Source organism: Xiphophorus maculatus, chromosome 4, assembly GCF_002775205.1.
Source record: "Xiphophorus maculatus strain JP 163 A chromosome 4, X_maculatus-5.0-male, whole genome shotgun sequence".
In the NCBI taxonomy this organism is placed as follows: domain Eukaryota; kingdom Metazoa; phylum Chordata; class Actinopteri; order Cyprinodontiformes; family Poeciliidae; genus Xiphophorus; species Xiphophorus maculatus.
Genome location: NC_036446.1, coordinates 27,668,792 through 27,688,483, shown reverse-complemented (window position 1 = coordinate 27,688,483; position 19,692 = coordinate 27,668,792). Strand labels below are relative to the sequence as shown.

The 19,692-nt window shown below is 39.3% G+C and overlaps 1 protein-coding gene across 3 annotated transcripts in view; it reads left to right on the top strand.

Moving 5' to 3' along the window:
- The window catches only part of LOC102230312 (protein unc-13 homolog C), a 156,258-nt gene that overhangs the window by 5,824 nt on the left and 130,742 nt on the right, over positions 1-19,692 (top strand). For all 3 annotated transcript variants that reach the window (XM_023332688.1, XM_023332689.1, XM_023332687.1), the window contains exons 2-4: positions 4,481-8,876; positions 18,035-18,057; positions 18,646-18,692. In XM_023332688.1, the coding sequence (XP_023188456.1) occupies positions 4,679-8,876; positions 18,035-18,057; positions 18,646-18,692 (4,268 nt within the window). In that variant the 5' untranslated portion in view covers positions 4,481-4,678. The remainder of the gene's footprint in view (positions 1-4,480; positions 8,877-18,034; positions 18,058-18,645; positions 18,693-19,692) is intronic.

Here is a 19,692-nt window from a genome sequence, read left to right as displayed (position 1 = left end):
TATAAGTCGAAGGTTTATCACGCAAATATCCCCATGAGCTCTGATGGAGACAGTTGAGGCAATCTGTGGACATATGCTGCTCATGGGTGGACTGTTTTGGATCATGACCCGTCAGCTGCAGAAAGGCTGCCTCTGGCTATACGCCAGTATGCGAGTGAGTAAGCTGAGTCAGGAAACTCCTGCTACCAACTATGGTCACTTTTATTCATTAATTTTGGATTGCAAAAGAAAAAAAAAAAAGATCCTGACCGTTGCTTACTTATTCTTTCAAACTCAATAGATGCCTACATCTGACCTGTATTGTTAATTGGGAGGGCTTGGACGACTTTGTTAACATTTGGACGACAGCTTGAGTAAACTACATGTAGATACAGGTAAAAGCCAGTAAATTAGAATATTTTGAAAAACTTGATTTATTTCAGTAATTGCATTCAAAAGGTGTAACTTGTACATCATATTTATTCATTGCACACAGACTGATGCATTCAAATGTTTATTTCATTTAATTTTGATGATTTGAAGTGGCAACAAATGAAAATCCAAAATTCCGTGTGTCACAAAATTAGAATATTGTGTAAGGGTTAAATTTTGAAGACACCTGGTGCCACAAACTAATCAGCTGATTAACTCAAAACACCTGCAAAGGGCTTTAAATGGTCTCTCAGTCCAGTTCTGAACCCTACACAAACATGGGGAAGACTTCAGATTTGACAGCTGTCCAAAAGGCGACCATCGACACATTGCACAAGGAGGGAAAGACACAAAAGGTTATTGCTGAAGAGGCTGGCTGTTCTCAGAGCTCTGTGTCCAAACACATTAATAGAGAGGCAAAGGGAAGGAAAAACTGTCATCAGAAAAAGTGTACAAGCGATAGGGATCACCGCGCCCTAGTCAAGATTGTGAAAAAAAACCCATTCAAAAATGTGGGGGAGATTCACAAGGAGTGGACAGCTGCTGGAGTCAGTGCTTCAAGATCCACCACCAAGAGACGCTTGAAAGACATGGGTTTCAACTGCCGCATACCTCGTGTCAAGCCACTGTTGACCAAGAAACAGCGCGAAAAGCGTCTCACCTGGGCTAAGGAAAAAAAGAGCTGGACTGCTGCTGAGTGGTCCAAAGTCATGTTTTCTGACGAAAGCAAATTTTGCATTTCCTTTGGAAATCGAGGTCCCAGAGTCTGGAGGAAGACAGGAGAGGCACAGGATCCACGTTGCCTGAAGTCTAGTGTAAAGTTTCCACCATCAGTGATGGTTTGGGGTGCCATGTCATCTGCTGGTGTCGGTCCACTCTGTTTCCTGAGATCCAGGGTCAACGCAGCCGTCTACCAGCAAGTTTTAGAGCACTTCATGCTTCCTGCTGCTGACCTGCTCTATGGAGATGGAGATTTCAGGTTCCAACAGGACTTGGCGCCTGCACACAGCGCAAAATCTACCCGTGCCTGGTTTACGGACCATGGTATTTCTGTTCTAAATTGGCCAGCCAACTCCCCTGACCTTAGCCCCATAGAAAATCTGTGGGGTATTGTGAAAAGAAAGATGCAGGATGCCAGACCCAAAAATGCAGAAGAATTGAAGGCCACTATCAGAGCAACCTGGGCTCTCATAACACCTGAGCAGTGCCAGAAACTCATCGACTCCATGCCACGCCGCATTAATGCAGTAATTGAGGCAAAAGGAGCTCCAACCAAGTATTGAGTATTGTACATGCTCATATTTTTCATTTTCATACTTTTCAGTTGGCCAACATTTCTAAATAATCCCTTTTTTGTATTAGCCTTAAGTAATATTCTAATTTTGTGACACACGGGATTTTGGATTTTCATTTGTTGCCACTTCAAATCATCAAAATTAAATGAAATAAACATTTGAATGCATCAGTCTGTGTGCAATGAATAAATATGATGTACAAGTTACACCTTTTGAATGCAATTACTGAAATAAATCAAGTTTTTCAAAATATTCTAATTTACTGGCTTTTACCTGTATATCAGTGTTTTAGAAACATGAATTGATACCGGATTCAGTCTGTCATGCAGTGGATGTGAAAAACAACAACAAAAATCCGAACATAAACCAGCAGCCAGTATTTTTACATTTTGTCAGCCAATGCATAGTCCTTCTTCTGAGGCCTACAATAATAGCTACCTGTGAAGCTGTGTTTCACAGCTCATTTGAAGTGAGCATCTCTCTGTGGTCATGAGACTGTAGACAGATCAAGCTCTAAAGCCCAGAACTAATGCAGAGCAGCTGTCAGATCCTCTGAACACAACATCCCTCTATTTTTCTTTCTTTTTTTTTGACTCAGTTGACCAGTTGCAATCTAAAAACACACACACCTCTCAGAGCTACCCGCAGCTGACTGAAGCTTAAACAATGCATGACTCAATGCCTCTTTTTTTTTCTCCCCCACATGTATTGAAAGATTGTTATTTTCTCTTCTGTTCAACTATATTGTAAGCGTAGGTGCTGAACCATACTAATTAAACTAATTGGAACATCAAGCGTTCGACAGTGTAAGTGAATCACCACTTTAATTAGTAATGACGCCCACATCTTTCATTCCAAATCAGTATGTGGCAAACATAAATGTGCATTGTGTCTTAAGTCAAAGCCAAACTTTTTTTTTCTTCTATGCTTTTAAGTTTAGTATAGCATCTTAAAAATAGAAGGATGCAATAAAAGTCTGAGTCTATAAATGTAAAATATTACTTTAAACATTCCTTATTAAACCAAATTCAAACTTTCACGTTAAAGCATATCGTTGCTGTCTGTTCTGTAGACACTGACAACAGTATTGTTGCGCTGAAGCAATTAGAGTGATTGGCCAGCTTCTCGCTCTTAAAGCTAAAGACATCAATGTAGCCACTGGCTGTATTGACCTTTAGTGACACATACACACATACTTGATTAAATGCAGTGTGACATTTTTCACTTTACGTTTTAAAAGGCCTTTAGCATTCAGCCAATTAGTTTAGACCTAATTTGGAGTGCAGTGCATTTTGTACAAAATTTTGTTTAATATTTAACTGTAGGAAAAGCCTAAAAAGCTGCAAATTTGTATTTTTTTCCTCCACACTTCAAATGATTCTGTATGTTTTTGAAAAAGAAAATCACTCTACTAGGGACAATGACAAGGATTTTGGTCATGGCATTTTGTGCACTTTGCTCAGTTACACCGTTATTTAAAATTACACGGCAATAACTTTGATGAATGAAAATGATATATTTTAAGAGCATTGCAGGTACAATGGGGAAAGACTTGGACTCGAGTCACACTTGAGTGGACAAAACAAACACTTGAGACTTGACTTAGACTCCCCTGAAGACACGACCTAGAATCATGTTGTTGCATGCAAACTTTATTTTGCATTATTAGGATTGAAAGCTCGATGGTTTGTAAGGTACCGACTGCACAGATGATCAACCTAATGTGTATATTCTACTATGAAACGATACATTTGTTGTGTTCCAAGCCATGGGCGGTTAATAGTTAATAAAAACATGTTTATGCTACCTGTAGCAACATGACATTCAAACTAATCTCTGTATTGTCAATTAAATTATGTGTTGTTTTTTTAAATTACAGCTTCTTTCTCTCTTGCTGATAGGCTAGCTCTGTCACCACAAAAAAACTTTTGGATTATCTAAATAACAGTACTTCCTGTTCATTCAGAAAGACAACATTTTCTGTCATTGACTCCCTACACTGTGCCTTGCACATTCTGTTGTTATTTGTAGCACTGGAACGTGTTTACTGTTCAGACTTGACAACAAAGCTTTTAAATTTAGATTTAGAACATGATTGTCTGATAATATTTTTTTTAAATTCTCTCTGTTTTAGAGAAAATAAAACTAAACCAGAGATAGAGAAGAAATAAGCACTTTGATTTATTACTTGTCATTCTGTTCTGCTGCCTTTCTTTGAGAATAAGTGCATTTTTATTTTTGTTCTATTGAATAAATATCATGCTTCATAAATTTTAAGCACATTTCAGTGCAGTTGGTAACACTGTTTGTATGTTGATTTTTGAAGAGGATGTTTTATGTATTTCCCAAGCACACAGTGCCAGTTCATAGCACAACCAAGCAACTGTGTTACTTGGAAATACTACTTAAATCAAAAAATAACTTCTTATTTTCCTCTGATGCTTTTTAAACTTTTAATCAAAGTTTCTCTTTAAGAAGCTTCAACTCTTTCCAACATCCCCATCAGCATGTCATAACAACAATGTTTCTCAATTATGCAAACAGTACAGTTTGAATTCCTAACCAGGAGAAAGGTTATTGGTTGACTAAATTTCATGGATTTAAAGACTTGAAGCAAAAGACTTTAGACTAGATTTTAACGCTGGATTTAGGCTCAAATCAGTAGAAACTATCTTGCAAATTCAAACTGTAATAGGTGGGTTTTAAATATTTATTTACGTATGAACTTTATGTTTACTCTTGCATGAACAATTTCCCTTTTTTTTGTCTTACAGAGAACTGTTCTTTTTCCTGTGGAAGACAACTGGATTTAAAAGTCTTTCAGCCTCTGGACAAACTGTGGTTTTAGTGATTGTGAACTCGGCTTCTGTTCTGTCATTCAGCGCCTGAATATGCTTGGCTCACCCATACTCCATTACAAGCCAACCTCTTCTTTCAGCCGATGATAAAAACAATCCACCGGATTGCCATCCATGGTTTCTGCGCTAATCAAGACTGTGTTATTCTATATTGAAAAGATTTGCAAAGGAATGTTTACAAAGAAATTGGCAAACCCAATTAAGAAGAAAGAAAGAAGTGAAAATAAAGAGCCCAAATTAACCGCTGATTTGCAAGCACATAATCTAACTCTCTCAACCACTCTAAAGACAACTGTCAAAAAGATTTCCAAATGCTCTTCGGCACGTAACATATCGCTTGAAGAGGACGACGGAAAGAACGACTGCTCATCGTTGTCACCCACTTTCAGCTATCGTGTAGCTATAGCAAATGGACTCCCAAAAAGTTCTCTTTTTCTAAATAATAATGAAAGTATCTTTTCTGAGGTTCTTTCGATTGACAGCAGTTACTCTGACTCCTTGAGTGAGACCAAACCTGTCCGGAGACTAGATGAGCATAAATCACACACTATGCCAGTAAGACGAAACAGGAAGAGCCTCATCAGTCTAGCTCCCTCTGATGGCAGTTCGGAGGGGGAACGGGTGGAACGCTCTAGTTTACATACGCTTAGGCTGGGGGCTCTACGTAAGTTAAGGAAATGGAAAAAAAGCCAGGAATGTGTCTCCTCAGACTCCGACGTGAGCAATTGGAGGAAAACCCTGGGCATTCGAAGCAAATCTCTGGACCGTGCTGGAAGACAACAAAAGAGTTCTACCCTAGAGCCTGGCTCTTCCTCAACAGGTTGCATCAGTCAGACGCAGGATGTAATGGAAATGATTTTTAAGGAGCTTCAGGGGATCAGTCAAATAGAAACGGAACTATCTGAGCTTCGTGGCCATGTAAATGCCCTTAAGAGCTCAATTGATGAGATCTCCAGCAGTGTGGAAGTAGTTCAGAGTGAGATTGAACAGCTTAGATCAGGATTTGTCCAGTCAAGAAGGGAAACAAGAGATATCCATGACTACATTAAACAGATTAGCCACCAGGCCAATAATTCAACCTTGCGGTTTCTCAATGTTCCTGAAGAAAGATCAGAAAAAACAGAGAGTGTAATATACAAAATATTGAAAGAGAAAATGGGTTTCACTGATGCCCATAAAACAATTAAAATTGAGCTAGCTCACAGGTTAGGGCAACAAAGAGAATGTTCTAATGCGAAGCCTCGTCCTATTATTGTCATTTTTGCAACACCCCAAGACAGAGACGTAGTCCTTAAGAAATGCTACAAACTCAAAGGTACAGGGATTACAGTATCTACTGATAGTTTAACAAATGATGGAAAAGACAGGAAAGACAAAACAATGTCATCCTCTCAAACATATGAAAGTATGGATATAAAAGTCTCAGGAAAGGAGAAAGTAGTAGAAAGTGATGACTGGGATTCAATGGACAGTGATAAAGAGCTGGATGAGTTAAGCAGGAATAAATATGCAATGGTTATTTCAAAGCCTGTTCACAAGTCCAAATCAGAGAAGAGGCGATCCCATGACCACAGCAGGTCAGGAGACGTAGCAGGCTACTCAGGAACAGTCCACTATGCTGACGACTCTTACTATGACACAGACAAGCATGCAAAGGCTTACTACTCTGATATGACCCCGGGATGGCTTTCCCAGAGCGATTATTCAACTCCAAAACTTAGTCGTTCAGAGTCTGACTGTTCAAAACTTTGCCAGTCGTACTCTGAAGATTTTTCAGAAAGTCAATACTTCACACGAGCAAATGGTGGCTCCCTCCTTTCCTCCTCAGATCAAGAACTGTGGCAGAGAAAACAAGAGGACATGGCCTCCTCTTGGTATGCTAGCCCCAGCCATCCTCATGATAATCAAACATATGAACATAATGAAGTTGAGACTACTGAAACTATTGATAGTGGGGTTAGCAATGGACTTGTCTGCATGTCCGGTGATAGAAGCCACTACAGTGGCTCACAGGTATCATTACAAGGTGATCTTTCACCATGGAAAGACTGGCATCATCTGGAGCAAGGAGCTGACTCTGGCTTAGAAGCTTCAATAGAGGTCAGTAGCCCTTTTGACCCATCAACTATTCCTGGATTTCCAGAGAACATTACCAAGTGTCAGGAGGTTGATTTGCAGTTTGAAGGAGATGAGGAGTTTATGATGCTTGACAGAGAAGCTTCTTTACCTCCTATCACCACCCATATTATTCCTCCCATCACAGAACGGGAAGCTGTCAAGACTTCTTCCCGGCAGTCAAGGGAAGGATGTAAGGTGATCACAAAAGAAAGCACAAAGATATCATCAAAAGAAGCCTCTAAAGCTGCAGCAAAAGTGACACCCAAAACAAGTAAAGTCCCTACTCCTAAAGAGGAGACATCTAAAATATTGGCAAAAGAAAACACAAAAGTTTCGGCTAAAGGTTCACCTAAAGTGACATCTAAAACATCCCCTAAAGAATTACAGAAAGAGACATTAAAATCAGCTGTTAAAGAAAGCTCTCAAGTCGTCCATAAAGACAATTCTAAATTTATACCCAAAGAAACTACTAAGCCTATAGGTAAGGAAGTATCTAAAGTGACATCAAAGTTAAGTTCCATTGAAACTGCTAAGGTCACTCCTAAAGCAATCTCAAAAGATAGCCCTGTAATCACACCTAGAGAAAGCCCTAAAGAGTCGCCCAAAGAGAGCCCTAAAATAACCCCAATTGATACCCCTGTCTGGACTCCAGATTCAACCCCTAGAGAGTCCCCTAAAGACTCCCCTAAAGTCATTCCCAAAGAACCCCCTAAAGTAATTCCTAAAGAATCCCCTAACATCATATCTAAGGAATCCCCCAAAGTCATTCCTAAGGAATCCCCCAAAGTAACTCCTAAAGAATCCCCCAAAGTAATTGCTAAAGAACCCCAGAAAGTAATTTCTAAAGAGGGTATAAAGGCAGTTACTAAAGAAGTTACCAAAGAAGCTTTAAAATCATCACCAAAAGAGGTTCCAAAAGAGGTGGCTAAAGCGCCACCTAAGGAAACCACTACAGTACCTGCTCAGGAGGTTTCTAAGATTCTACCTAAGGAAGTTTCAAACATAGCTCCTAAAGAGAGTTCTAAAGTGACCCCCAACGAGCCTTCTAAAGTATCTCCAACAGATGTTCCCTTGGTAGCACCTAAATCAGTTTCTAAAGATGTTGCCAAGGGACCCTCAAAAACAGGTGCCAGTGAAAAATTCCCTGAACTTGATGTTAATCATAGCTTTCACCAGGCCCCAAGCAAGTCCTCAAGTATGTACCGTAGCCAGAGTGAGATACGAACAGAGAAAGTGGAGGAGGTTCCAAAAACCTGGAGTAGTAGACTTAGTATCGATCTAAGTGAAAAGTCCTTTGGCTTTGGCTTTGGATCCACTCTCCAAAGAGCTAAGTCTGCTCTGGAGGTTGTTTGGAAATCTGGCTCCCAAGCCACCCCTGCTCCTCCAGAGGAACAAACAAACTCTTCTTCCTCATTTATGGGGCGTTTCCGAACACTCTCCACCTCTACTGCAAATAGTTCCCCTGCTACAACAGAAACGGATGCTCGTGCGGAACCTGTCTTCAGCAAGGCGGAGGAGGAAAATACAATTGCAGGAACAGGAGAACTATCTGTGGATAGTGAGACTCACTACGTTGAAGTGATGGAACAGGTACTAGCTAATCTGGAAAACAGGACTAATATTAACGAGAACCAGGACACAGATGAGCTTGCGCAGGAATGTGAGACTTCTCAGGACTATGATGTGTCTGACGACATTGAGCCCTCTCAAGACGATGATGCCTCTCAGGATCTTGAGGCATCGCAGGATTTGGAGGCCCCGGGTGATTTTGATGCAAGTAACAAAACCCGAGTTTTGGAGTATGATTGCAGCTTGGATGATCAGTACGTAGAAGAGTACAGCGAGGATTATGACAACCAACTCACCGAGGACACTGCAGAATACGATGCAATGGTTGAGTATGTGGATGTTGAAGAGCCTGATGAGACGGAGGATAACGATGTAACAGAGGAGATGGAAGAGGGTGCAGAAGAGTTGTACGAGGTAGAGGAAATAGCAGAGGAGGCTGTTGAAGTTTCTGATAAAGAGGAACAACAACAACAACAGGAGGAGGAGGATGACAACAAGAATGTTCCAGAGGAGAAGCCGGTGGAGACGCCACCCAAGAAGCGTGTCCGACCCACGTTCAAGGAGGCAGCACTGAGAGCTTACAGGAAACAGATGGCTGAACTGGAGCAGCAGATTCTGGCAGGAGGTATGACTTTTCCCTTCTTAACCTTTATTATACCATCACTTTGATTTTTTTTTTGCAGTTCATGAAGCCTCAAAAGTTTGTAATATGTGTATGCTTTAAGGTTACAGAAAAGTGAAAAACCCAACTAAATCTTAGTTACGCATTCAATTGTCTTTAAGTTTAAGACCATTTGTTTCATACTTTCTTATTAGGTAAGTACGTACAGTATATATGCATACAGACATACAAACAAAAAGGAAGAACCTGTTGATTGACTAACAAATAACCATTATGTATGGTATGAATTAGATGACTTGGTACATTTTGATAACATGTTCATGTTGATAACTTTACATGTTTTAGTGAAATCAGTAGTAATCTTACAGTTGATAAACCTTTTCAGTTGCAAAACTGAAAAGAGATAGCTATCTGCTAAGGGCTGTCATGATGTGGTGTTGGGGTGGACCCGACACCACATCATGCAACAGGCAGTAGACGTAGAAATAAATTGATGTTTTAATGAAGAAAATTAGCCAACAAAAAATCCAAAATCGAAGGGTACAAGAAAATCCAAAAACAAAACAAACTGGAAACACGAGGGAACAACAGGTAATCCAGGGAGGGAAGCATGGGTAGTTACAATCAAGGTGATGAGACGGACTGGCGAGATGTGACTGGGATAGAGGAGCTTAAATACCGGGAGGTAGTAAACGGAAAAATGGCCTAGCTAGATGAGAAGAGTGATTGAAGGTGAGAGTAATTGGCACAGGAGCTAGCTGAGGGGAGAAGGTGGCATAGGGAAACTAAGAAGATCTGCTAGGAACACAAAAGGGAGGAAACGGGGAACTGAAAAATACTACTAATACAAAAGACACTAAGAGTAAGGAAAACCTGATGAACTAGGAGAGAAGGACATGAGGGAAACCATAACCAAAACTAAATAGAAACAAGGCTGATCTAACAACAATAAGAACTAAGGAACATAGAGCTAGAGAAACTAGAAGAAGATCTAAACAAAGAAATAACCTAACTAGAATTACTAAAGAAAGACTAACTGAACCTAAAGAGACAAAATAAGAATTAGTAACACTACAGGGGAAGCTAGAAGGATAAAATAGAATTAAACTATTGTCATTAAAGAAGGCTTGACATGGACTCAGACAAACAAGGACAGAACTTAAGGTAACTAAAGAACAAACCTAGAAACGCTATGAAGGACTGAAAATAAGGAAAGCAATAAGACAATTCTTATTTCACTAAATTCCTCAAATAATAATATCAAAAGGACCATGAAGGGCTAAACTAAAGTGAACTAAAACATGAAGCTAAATAAAATGAGAAGCAAAACCAACCCAAAAGCCCAGAGTTCTGACAAAGGCACTTTATCTTGAGATTAATGCTTTATAGTTTGTTTGTTACTCAAAGAGTAAAGCTAAAAGCGCCAATGTGGCTGTTGTCCAAATGAATATTCAGAAAAACACGACTGCCTTCTGGCAGAAGATGTTAACAACATAAGCAAGAAACTATCATACACCTTATGTGATCTTATAATATTCACCTTTTGCCCTTTTTTTAATGGTGGGCCATTTTTCTAGTTCATCTGGTTGTAATTAAGCTTTTGTCTCTCCCAGCCTTTCTTACCTTAAATCAAGATGCAGTATAGCCGACAAGGCCAAGTTTCACCAAACAATAAAATTGACTCATTGATGAAACTGCTTTCCACAGGGCATGAAAAAAACCTTCCGCTATGAAATTTTCTGTTCCTGCTGCAAATCAAAAGTTCTTGACCCACCTGGTCCCACCGAGGTACTCACAGTAAGGCAGTTTAGGTCAGGAACGTAGCTTGCAAATCAAATCTCACTATCCCAGAGGCTGCATGGAATAAACATAGTAGAAGTGAGAATAATCGGGTTCTGAGAGATCTTCATATATTCTTTTTTCACCTCCTAATATGGACTTGTCTATATTCTAATTTTAGTGGGCAATGGACTCTGTTCTTGTTTTCAAATACATTGTTGAAAGGGAACGCAGCCTGTTACAAATCCCTGTTTTTTACATAATGAAAGAAACTGGGGAAAAAAACAACAAAAAACAATTTTACACATCTTTAACATGACACATATCCTGTACAATGCAACCAAAGAAATGTTTCAGTGAAAAATGACTGATAGATGGCACTGAATATTGTTTCAGTTACCATGACAGCACCCCAGTTCTATTTGAAGAAGGGAAACCCCACATCATGATGCGGCTACCGTCGTGTTTTACTTTGTTTGGTCTTCTACCAGTGATGGACTGTTGGCTGGGCACTGAAAATAACTTTTCATATTGTTTCTTAAGAAATGAGATTGGCTTTCAGCACACCATAGCACAGAGTCGCTTTTATTTGAGTTGGGGCCCGCATGTTTTCTTTGGTAGAAAATATTTCTGTCTTTAGCACTACAGGAGTTCGTTGTCGCACGTCAACTTATCCAGGCAATGTATTGCATTTAAAAAAAAAAAAATTCCTTTAATAGATTACTTTATTGCTTTAATTGAATTGTAAACAATATTAGAATGAAACCCAAAATTATTCATACACCTGGTCAACATGTTTCCTTTGACTCAAGGTTATAGATTTTGTCTTTAGTAAAAAGGTTTGTTTCACTGATCGTTTACTAAGACATTGTAAACATAAATACATTTTCAGCCAAAAAGCTTTTACATTATTTTGTTGTCTGTCCTTCTCATCTCCCATCGGCTGTATGAAAATACATTTAAAAATCTGGCAACACAAATAAGTTTGGGGCCAAATTGTGTCCAATTTGCTACCAATCAAATCCCTCGGAGCCGCCACGCTCGCCTCTCGCTCATGGTCCAGAGAGCCCCGTCTGGCCTGACTGCGAGCAACGTAGGGAGTCTCAGCGGCGCTGCTGTACTCTTACATCTGTCTTCAACCGGCTACAGTAGAGTCTGCAGTCAGATGCTAATTTACACCCCTCAAGGGCATTTTGTAACCAGGTCAGCCTCGCTAGGAATATTTATAAAGGCCTGATGCGAGTAAAGTTTGTTGTTTGCTCCTCAGGGAGCATGGGAGGTAGACCCTCTTTATGCTTAGTGCATCACTTCCTGATACAGTGTGGATATGAAAAATGCATATGCAGAGAATCTGATGTACTGTATTTCCATCCAGTTCAGCACACTGTCTGAACTGGTATGTGGGAGGACAAGGAGAAAATCTGTTTATACCTTACACACAATGTGGAGAAGTTGTCTTTCAGATTAAATATGAATATGTACGCCATCGTAGCCTATAGATGAGCCACTACCATACATGATGCCTGAAATTATTTGTTGCTTACTTTTACCTTCTGGGCATAAAGTCCGAACTGAACCTGTGAAGAAATCTGTTCAGTTTTCTGCAGAAATACACAAACCTAAAGTAGATGTTGTCATCAAATGTTTCTGAGACCGTTCTTTACTGACTTTGAGAATTTTGTTCTTGTTAAAATATGTCACCACATATAGTTTTCAGAAAACATTTGAATAGGATTTGGATAAGAATGATCAGGAACACGGCATTTGTGCAGTTAAAACCTGATATTTGCATGCACCTTGTGAAAAAAGATGACTATGTAAAAAAAGAAAAAAGAACTTTTTTTCCCCCTCTTACTGCCTGATGTAAAAAAAAAAAATCACTTCAAGAGCAGCACAAAAATAAAGATTTCCGGTTGCAAATGTACTCAAGGGAATCCCTGCTGATGCTAACGTTGAAGTGTTTGGCTATAATGACTATTTCTACAGTGTGAGGAATAAGGGGAACTATTTCAACCCTGAGAACATCTTCATAAGGAAAGGAAATTAAGTATGAATATTGAAGACACATCTCAAAACATCAGTTAGGTCACGTTTCAGATTGGGCACAGATTTGTCCTCTAGCTGGAAAATGACCCCAAGCACACTGACAAACTTGTCACTGACGACAAAGCCAGCGTTTTTGGAGTGGTCTTCACAAAGAGCTGACCTCAATCCCATAGAAACAATAACCTACAACCTTAGGTTATTGACAAGTTATCTCAGGCCAAACCTTTCACAAACTGTTGAGAGAAGTTTTGAAAAAGAAAACTTGAACCATTTGACCAAAGCCATGGAGTTTAAAGGGCAAATTTAGACATATGTAAGCTTTTGAACTTTATAGAAGTTAAATAATTATTTTAAAATGATTATTTTTTCACTCCTTAGTCATTAAGCAAATAGTAATTTGACTGTGCAGTGTTTTGATTTAATGTCAGGCAGTAATAAAAAAAAATGGCTGGCATACAAAATGTTCAAAAGTTCAGCTTTGAAATATGTGCCTATTATAAGCTCAGTTTCCTCCGTTTCATCTTCCAAATTACCATGGTAATTATCATCAGTTTCAAGACATTTTAAAGCTTTTTTATTTGACTATCACAGAATAAGGTTTTGGAATAACTAAAGCTGTTTTAGGCAGGGTTTTTTTTCACTCAACATTAGTTTTTCTTTTGTTAATGTGCAACATTAGAGACAGACGTGGTAACATTACCTTGCTAAGGACTTGGAGTTACATGCAGCCAATGAAGGCAGGTGGATTTTTGTCTTAATCTGCAGTCATGAATGACTTTCTAATGGAATCTATTAGGTCTTATTTTCTGCAAAAGCCAGTCATACAGTATGTGAGCCTTACTGGTTTGAGATCAGAGATTCTTGTTGTTGCTAATTGTAGGGGGGAATGAAAAGCTTCTTTGACAAAGTAAAATTATGAATTAAATAGGATAAGCAACAGACAAGTTCTACTTCTAGCGTTGACTGATAGGATTGAGTAGAAATGGTGATATTTAACTTGCATTCTTAAACTATAATTTACCATGTGTGCCACAGACATGCAATAAGCATCTCCCTGGTATATAGGTATTTTAGAAGAGCTCAATATCAAATCGTGTGATTTTCTTATACTTTGAAAAAAAAAAGTTCCTCTGTGACTTTTTTTCTTGAATCTTAAAATATGGTAGCAATATTGGTCATTTTGAGCAGCCTGGGGAAACCCATATTACCTGCATATGGTAATCTTCCCACTTGGAAGAAATTGAGATCCATTATAAACTAAGCTGCAGACACGTCATTTTAAAAAGGTCTCTTCCCCCCCCAAAAATTATCCTATATCAAATTTGCATTACAGGAATACAGAGCTTAAATTAAAGTAATAAATTATTAATCATACAGAGATTAAATAGCATATTGCCTTTCACTGCGTGTATTAGGTTAATTTAACATAATTCTGAATTTGGTGTTAGAGCTGGAGTGAAGTGCTGGCCTCTATGCTGTCTGGGAAGAACCTTTTAGGACTTTAAGGAGTTGTCAAACAGCCTGCTAGAAAATGCACAATAAGAAATGCAACCATACTTTATAGCAGGGCATAAAGTGTTTAGGGCTGTTGAACTGCTGGAATATGAATCTCCGCTCCAGTCTCAGCACTTTTGGAACATTTAACAATCTTTTTCTGGTGTGGCGTCTTGCTGCCACACCAATTTTACTGTGGGGATTGTGGTTTTAGGGAGATTTGCCACTACTGTGTGCAGCATTTTGCTAAAAGGCTAAAAACTGATATATGTGCAGCTCCTCCAGAGTTAAAACGGGACGTTTGCTTAGTGCTCAACCTAGCAATTCAGGTGAAAAGCCAGATTTTCAGTTGTGCAGTAGTCCTGGATTTTTAACTGAGCTTCTTGAAATGTCAAAACTGCTTTAAACATCTTCACAACTTTATCCTTCATCCGCTTGGTGTGTCTTGGGGCCTTCATGAAGAAAGTAGCTCTTTAAAACAACATCAGAGGCCTTCAGATTGCTTCAGAGTGCTAATATTGAATTACACACTGGAGCAATCTATTTACTATTGAGTTTACTTCTGAAGGCAATTTGGTTGCCCTTGTGTTAATTCAGGGATATCAAAGTAAAGTGAGCAAAATAAATATTCATGCCCAAAAAATTTTAACAACCATGAATAAACTTTGTTCTTCAGAAAAATGACCTACTTTGTGCTGGGCTAAAACACAAAGTGTTCTAGCAAATTACATTTAAGTTTGTGGTTGAACCTTGATAAAATGTAGAAAAGCTTCAAGGGTATAAAGACAATTGAAATCTGTTAAAGCGGTGGTATTATGTATTTTCCAGGCACATAGTGCTATTTTATACCACAATCAAGTAACTTCGTTTCATTCAGTCAAATTGACACCTTGAAATTGGCCTTTGTCTCTTTAAGAAGCTCCTACTCTTTCCGACACTCCGCCTTCAGCGTGTCATCGCAACAATGCCTTTCCATTATGCCGTTTACAACCGTTCTTAGGAGCATTGGAATGAGAAGTAGTTTGTGAAAAGTGGCCTAACTTCAAAAAACAGGCAACCCAGCAGCAAATAAATCCAAGATAAAACGGGTTTTTTCTCTCTCCTCTACAGGCATTTGTATTTGTAAGGAAAGGAAAGGGCATTGCACCGCTACATTTGGACTGGTGTCAGTCCCCCTGGTTGCGTTCGGGGAGGCATTGGTCAGTTCTGGTAATACTGCTAGCCAGGTGCAAGCTTTACTGCTCCACAGAGCTGTGATCTATGTACAGTGTGTCCGTGTGTGTCAGCAATGAGACTGAAAGAAGGATTTGTTACTGCAGCTGTCACCTCCACAGCACTTCGTCCCTTAGCACCCCCCCCCCCCACCCCACCCACACGCAATCACACACACTGAGGGTTTCTATCAATCAATTACATTTTTGTTCCACAGATTTAAGGCTCCTGTGAAATTAGGTTTATATCAGCAGCCTACAGCCTATCTTTGTAACCTGGCTTTATCTGGTGCTGCTGCAGACTTACAGGTAGAGTAATGCCTCTATCTTATAAGGCTCTGCTGAAAGGGACTCAGTTGATTGCTGTCCGTAGTGCGGCTGGCAGCTTAGCTCTCCTTGAGATGCAGTTTTCTCAGCTCCCCTTCGGAGTTCATGTCACAAACAACACGATCGCAAAGGAAAAAAAAAAAAAACAACAGGAAAAAAAATCCCTTGCAGAGTCAACCTTTTAATTAGTATTTACAATCTACCATGTGCTGACCGGGAGACGTTTATCGCACCGCTGTTATCGCAGAGCTTCCACGAGGGTCGCTCATCTTAAAAAGATCTGGACTTGCGGTGCGCAGTAATGGCAGGAAAGCTCTATCACTGCTCTCTGGGTCGATATGCAGGTTCAGCATAATGGTTACGTGGAAGAGTTATTGACGAATATTGTTTAATCCAACAGTTTTTGCTTTTAATTAAACCGATCAAGCACGATGGAATGCAGCGCATAAAAAATTTAACAGCAAAGCTACTCTGGCTCGCGCTGTTGTTTATGAAGCAAACTTCTAACGATGAACAGCCTGCTGGGCCGTTTTAATCAGAATTAAAATTTGATCTTTCTCTTGCGAGCAGCTGTAGTCTCTTAGTAACACATTATGTCCTGATTATGCTGTCGTAAAATCACCCATGGATCACCAGGACAACAATTAGACATTTGCTTTTCTAATCTCCTGCTTTGGTCTTTAAGATTGTAACATGAGGCTAAGTGATTGTACCTGCCTAATGTTTCATATCTACATGAACATGAGTGTTGACTCAGGTGATGCTATCGATTAGAGGCAAACACTTTTAATGACGGTTCTGAAATTCCTTAGTTAAAAATACCAATCAGGCATTTCATTATGATCACCTTTTTTTTTTTTGCTGCAAAAACACCCTGATCCACCAAGATATTGACTCCACTGGACACACTGAAGAAATACCATGGCAACCAGCACCAAGATGCACCATAGCAACTAGCATCAGATGCTATGGCATCTGCTGCCATACTTGGTTCAACTCTGGTCCAGAATTGGATGGACCGTAACTCAAATGCTAACTTTTACTGAGATCTGTGGCTTCTGGAATTTGGTGACAACATCTTGAATTCATTGTTTTGCTGCTCAAACACTTCCCCGAGTCACCTTACACACTTGTAGCAGGGGCCGTTATCCTTCTGAACTTTGCTACATTCCTCAAGAAATGTTGAACTTAAAATCCCTATTATCCTTTATTTATCTCGCTCTCTGTGTTGGCTTCACTCCACACAGACCCGTTTCAAAAGCAACTTACTGAAAACAGCTCCACTAATTTCTAAGGATTCGACACCAAAAAATACAAACATTTCCCACTCAAAGAACAGCATTATGTTTTCGCGCTTGATGTTTATTCAGCGATTATTAATAAGTGATTGTCTGAACACAGCAATGGATTAGCTGATTTAAAGAGAGTTGGGTTGTGAGTCACCGTTTCTTGTTCTTACCTGGACACCAATTTCTGCAGCACATCTACATGGCCAGGTAGTCAAAGTCAAGCTAGCATAACTTACCTACTTCCCTCTCCCTCACCATTTTTTTTTAACTAAAACTTTTTACTGACCTTTGACTTGTGACATCATTGGAACTTATCTAGTTATGTTGACAATTAGTAGCAAAGTACTGCATCCCTTTTTCTTTTGCATATATCATGCATATATATAAGATTTGGTGTATTAACTTGTCAACTTGACAGCAAAACCAATTCTAGTCATTGTCGGTAAGCAGTTTATTTGGGATTTTGGCTGGGTGACGTCACGTTGCAGCTTGTCTTTTGTGCCTATTGCGTACCATCTTAGCCAATTATGTGACCTTATTATCAAACCATCACAATTTGGTCCTTGCTTGCCCATTTCTTCTACTTTTAACACATCAGCTATGCATTATGAGGAAATTCAGGGTTATTAACTTCACCTGTAATGATTTTGAAATGTAAGCCAATAAGGCGATTTCTTAAGTATTTCAGGTGATGCTACAGTTTTCTCCTCACTTGATTTTTGTCCCTCTCCATGCACTTTGGAAGTAGTTGAAGTTGTGCCAGAAATGTTTAGATCTTGCTAATCTTCCGCCAAAAATGCCTGCTTTACAAAAATCCTCTGTTGGTTTCAAGCTGCTCTTCTCTTCAGAGATAATTTCTCTAAGTCGCCTGACTCCATCTCCGCAAAAGTTTCTTCTGAAGACACAACTGTGTCGTCAAACGAAGAAAAGTGACAAAGTTTCCAAAAGCCCCTGGCATTTTCCATTTAGCTAATCCCTTCTAACATTTTCTCCTCTTGTCATTCTCTCCTTCCAGACGCCAGTGCTTTGGATACTCAGGTTTTACTATTTTACATCACCTAATTGGACACGTGTGATTTTCTTGCATGTGCATGTGTGTCCTTGTGTCAACGTGGTGACAACTTTTGTACCTATTGTCCATGTGCGCGTAGCTGAGTGTTTTCTTGAAGCTCAGTGAAAGGTGAAATTTGTATGGATCGAGGAGAACGCAGCATGTACCAATTTGTAGTAATTTTAAGTTGATTTTTCCTTTATTCAGCATATATATATTTTTTAAATGATGTGTTTTACAATAGGCTCTTGTCCAGTGAGGAGGGAGAGTTACACAATAGGCGAATCTTGCCTGAAGCATGTAGTGCAGCAAAGCTCTCAGTCTTGAGCCCACAAATTACACCATTGTGGAATAATTTGGATCTCGCCTGTAGTGATTCCCTCCTCTCTCCTTGTTCTGTGCTACCCCTCCCCCCCGCCCTCTCCAGTCATTTATCCAGTCCTGAGCTGACATGCCGTTTCCCAAGCGTTGTCATGCTGTGCATTTTTCATTTTCCTTTTTCTGCCACTGTTTGTTTTTGTTCTGCGCACTCTCCTTATACGCCTGGTCTTACACTGTGTCTCTCTTCTCTACAGCCTCGCAGTATTTTGGATCCCAAATTGCTTGGATTGCAGACCGGAGGGTGAGTGGTAGCTCATGTCATGATCTGATTGGTTCGCTATTACACAAATGGGACTTCCTGTGTAGTTTGATGCTTTCAGTCTCAGGAACAGTTCACTGAAATACTGCAAGCAGAGAGTTTTTCCAACTGAAGGATCGTGTTTCCTGTTTTTGACACACGACAGTTAAAGTGAAATCACAACTACTAAGGCCTTTACATTGCTTCTCAAATGTCAAATAACTGAAAAGTGGATAGATTATTTTTTTGGAAATTATTTGGAAAACATCCGATTGTGATAATTTTTTTTTATTGAACTCTAATGTTGCCAGCCCTTTTTTTGAGCTCAGATCACTTAAATTGTGGACGTCAATGACAGTAAAAGTCAATTCAACAGATAAAATATATATGTATAGCTAATATTTAGCGGTACTTCAGTCAGAAATCGAAATAAATTTTTGTTAATTGGGTCTGACATGTCATTGGAAGGACAAATACAGAAAACTTTTTGATTAGCTTAAAAAAATATTGCACCAAAACAAATAAGTCTCACTATTTTATCCTAAGCAAAGATAATAGCACTTTTATGCTTTTTTTTTTTTACTTTAATTGAAATGTTAAGGCTGTTAAAGGCTTAGGTCACTTGGTTTGACAAAACAGAACCCTAAAATTCACACAATATTGGTACCGGTCAGGAAATATTCTAATAGTGCCACTGATAGTGTCATGGCTTCAAATATAGCATCTAATCAGTCTTTTGTGATTGTAATATTGCACTCAATAACATTGTGTTGATTGTGATGCAGTATATTGTGCAGCTCTATCAAAAATTTGCTTTTGTCTGATTGTCTGCCACTCTATAACTTTTTTCTTTTTTACCAGGCTTTCAAAAACACTGCCACGCAACTGATTTAAAAGCAGTGCCGTTTCTTTTAATGCTTGTGCAGTTAGCGCGGTTGGCGCAAGCACCGAGCCAACCAACACCTCAGGAAAACAACTCAAGAACTACTAACTCTTACACTTC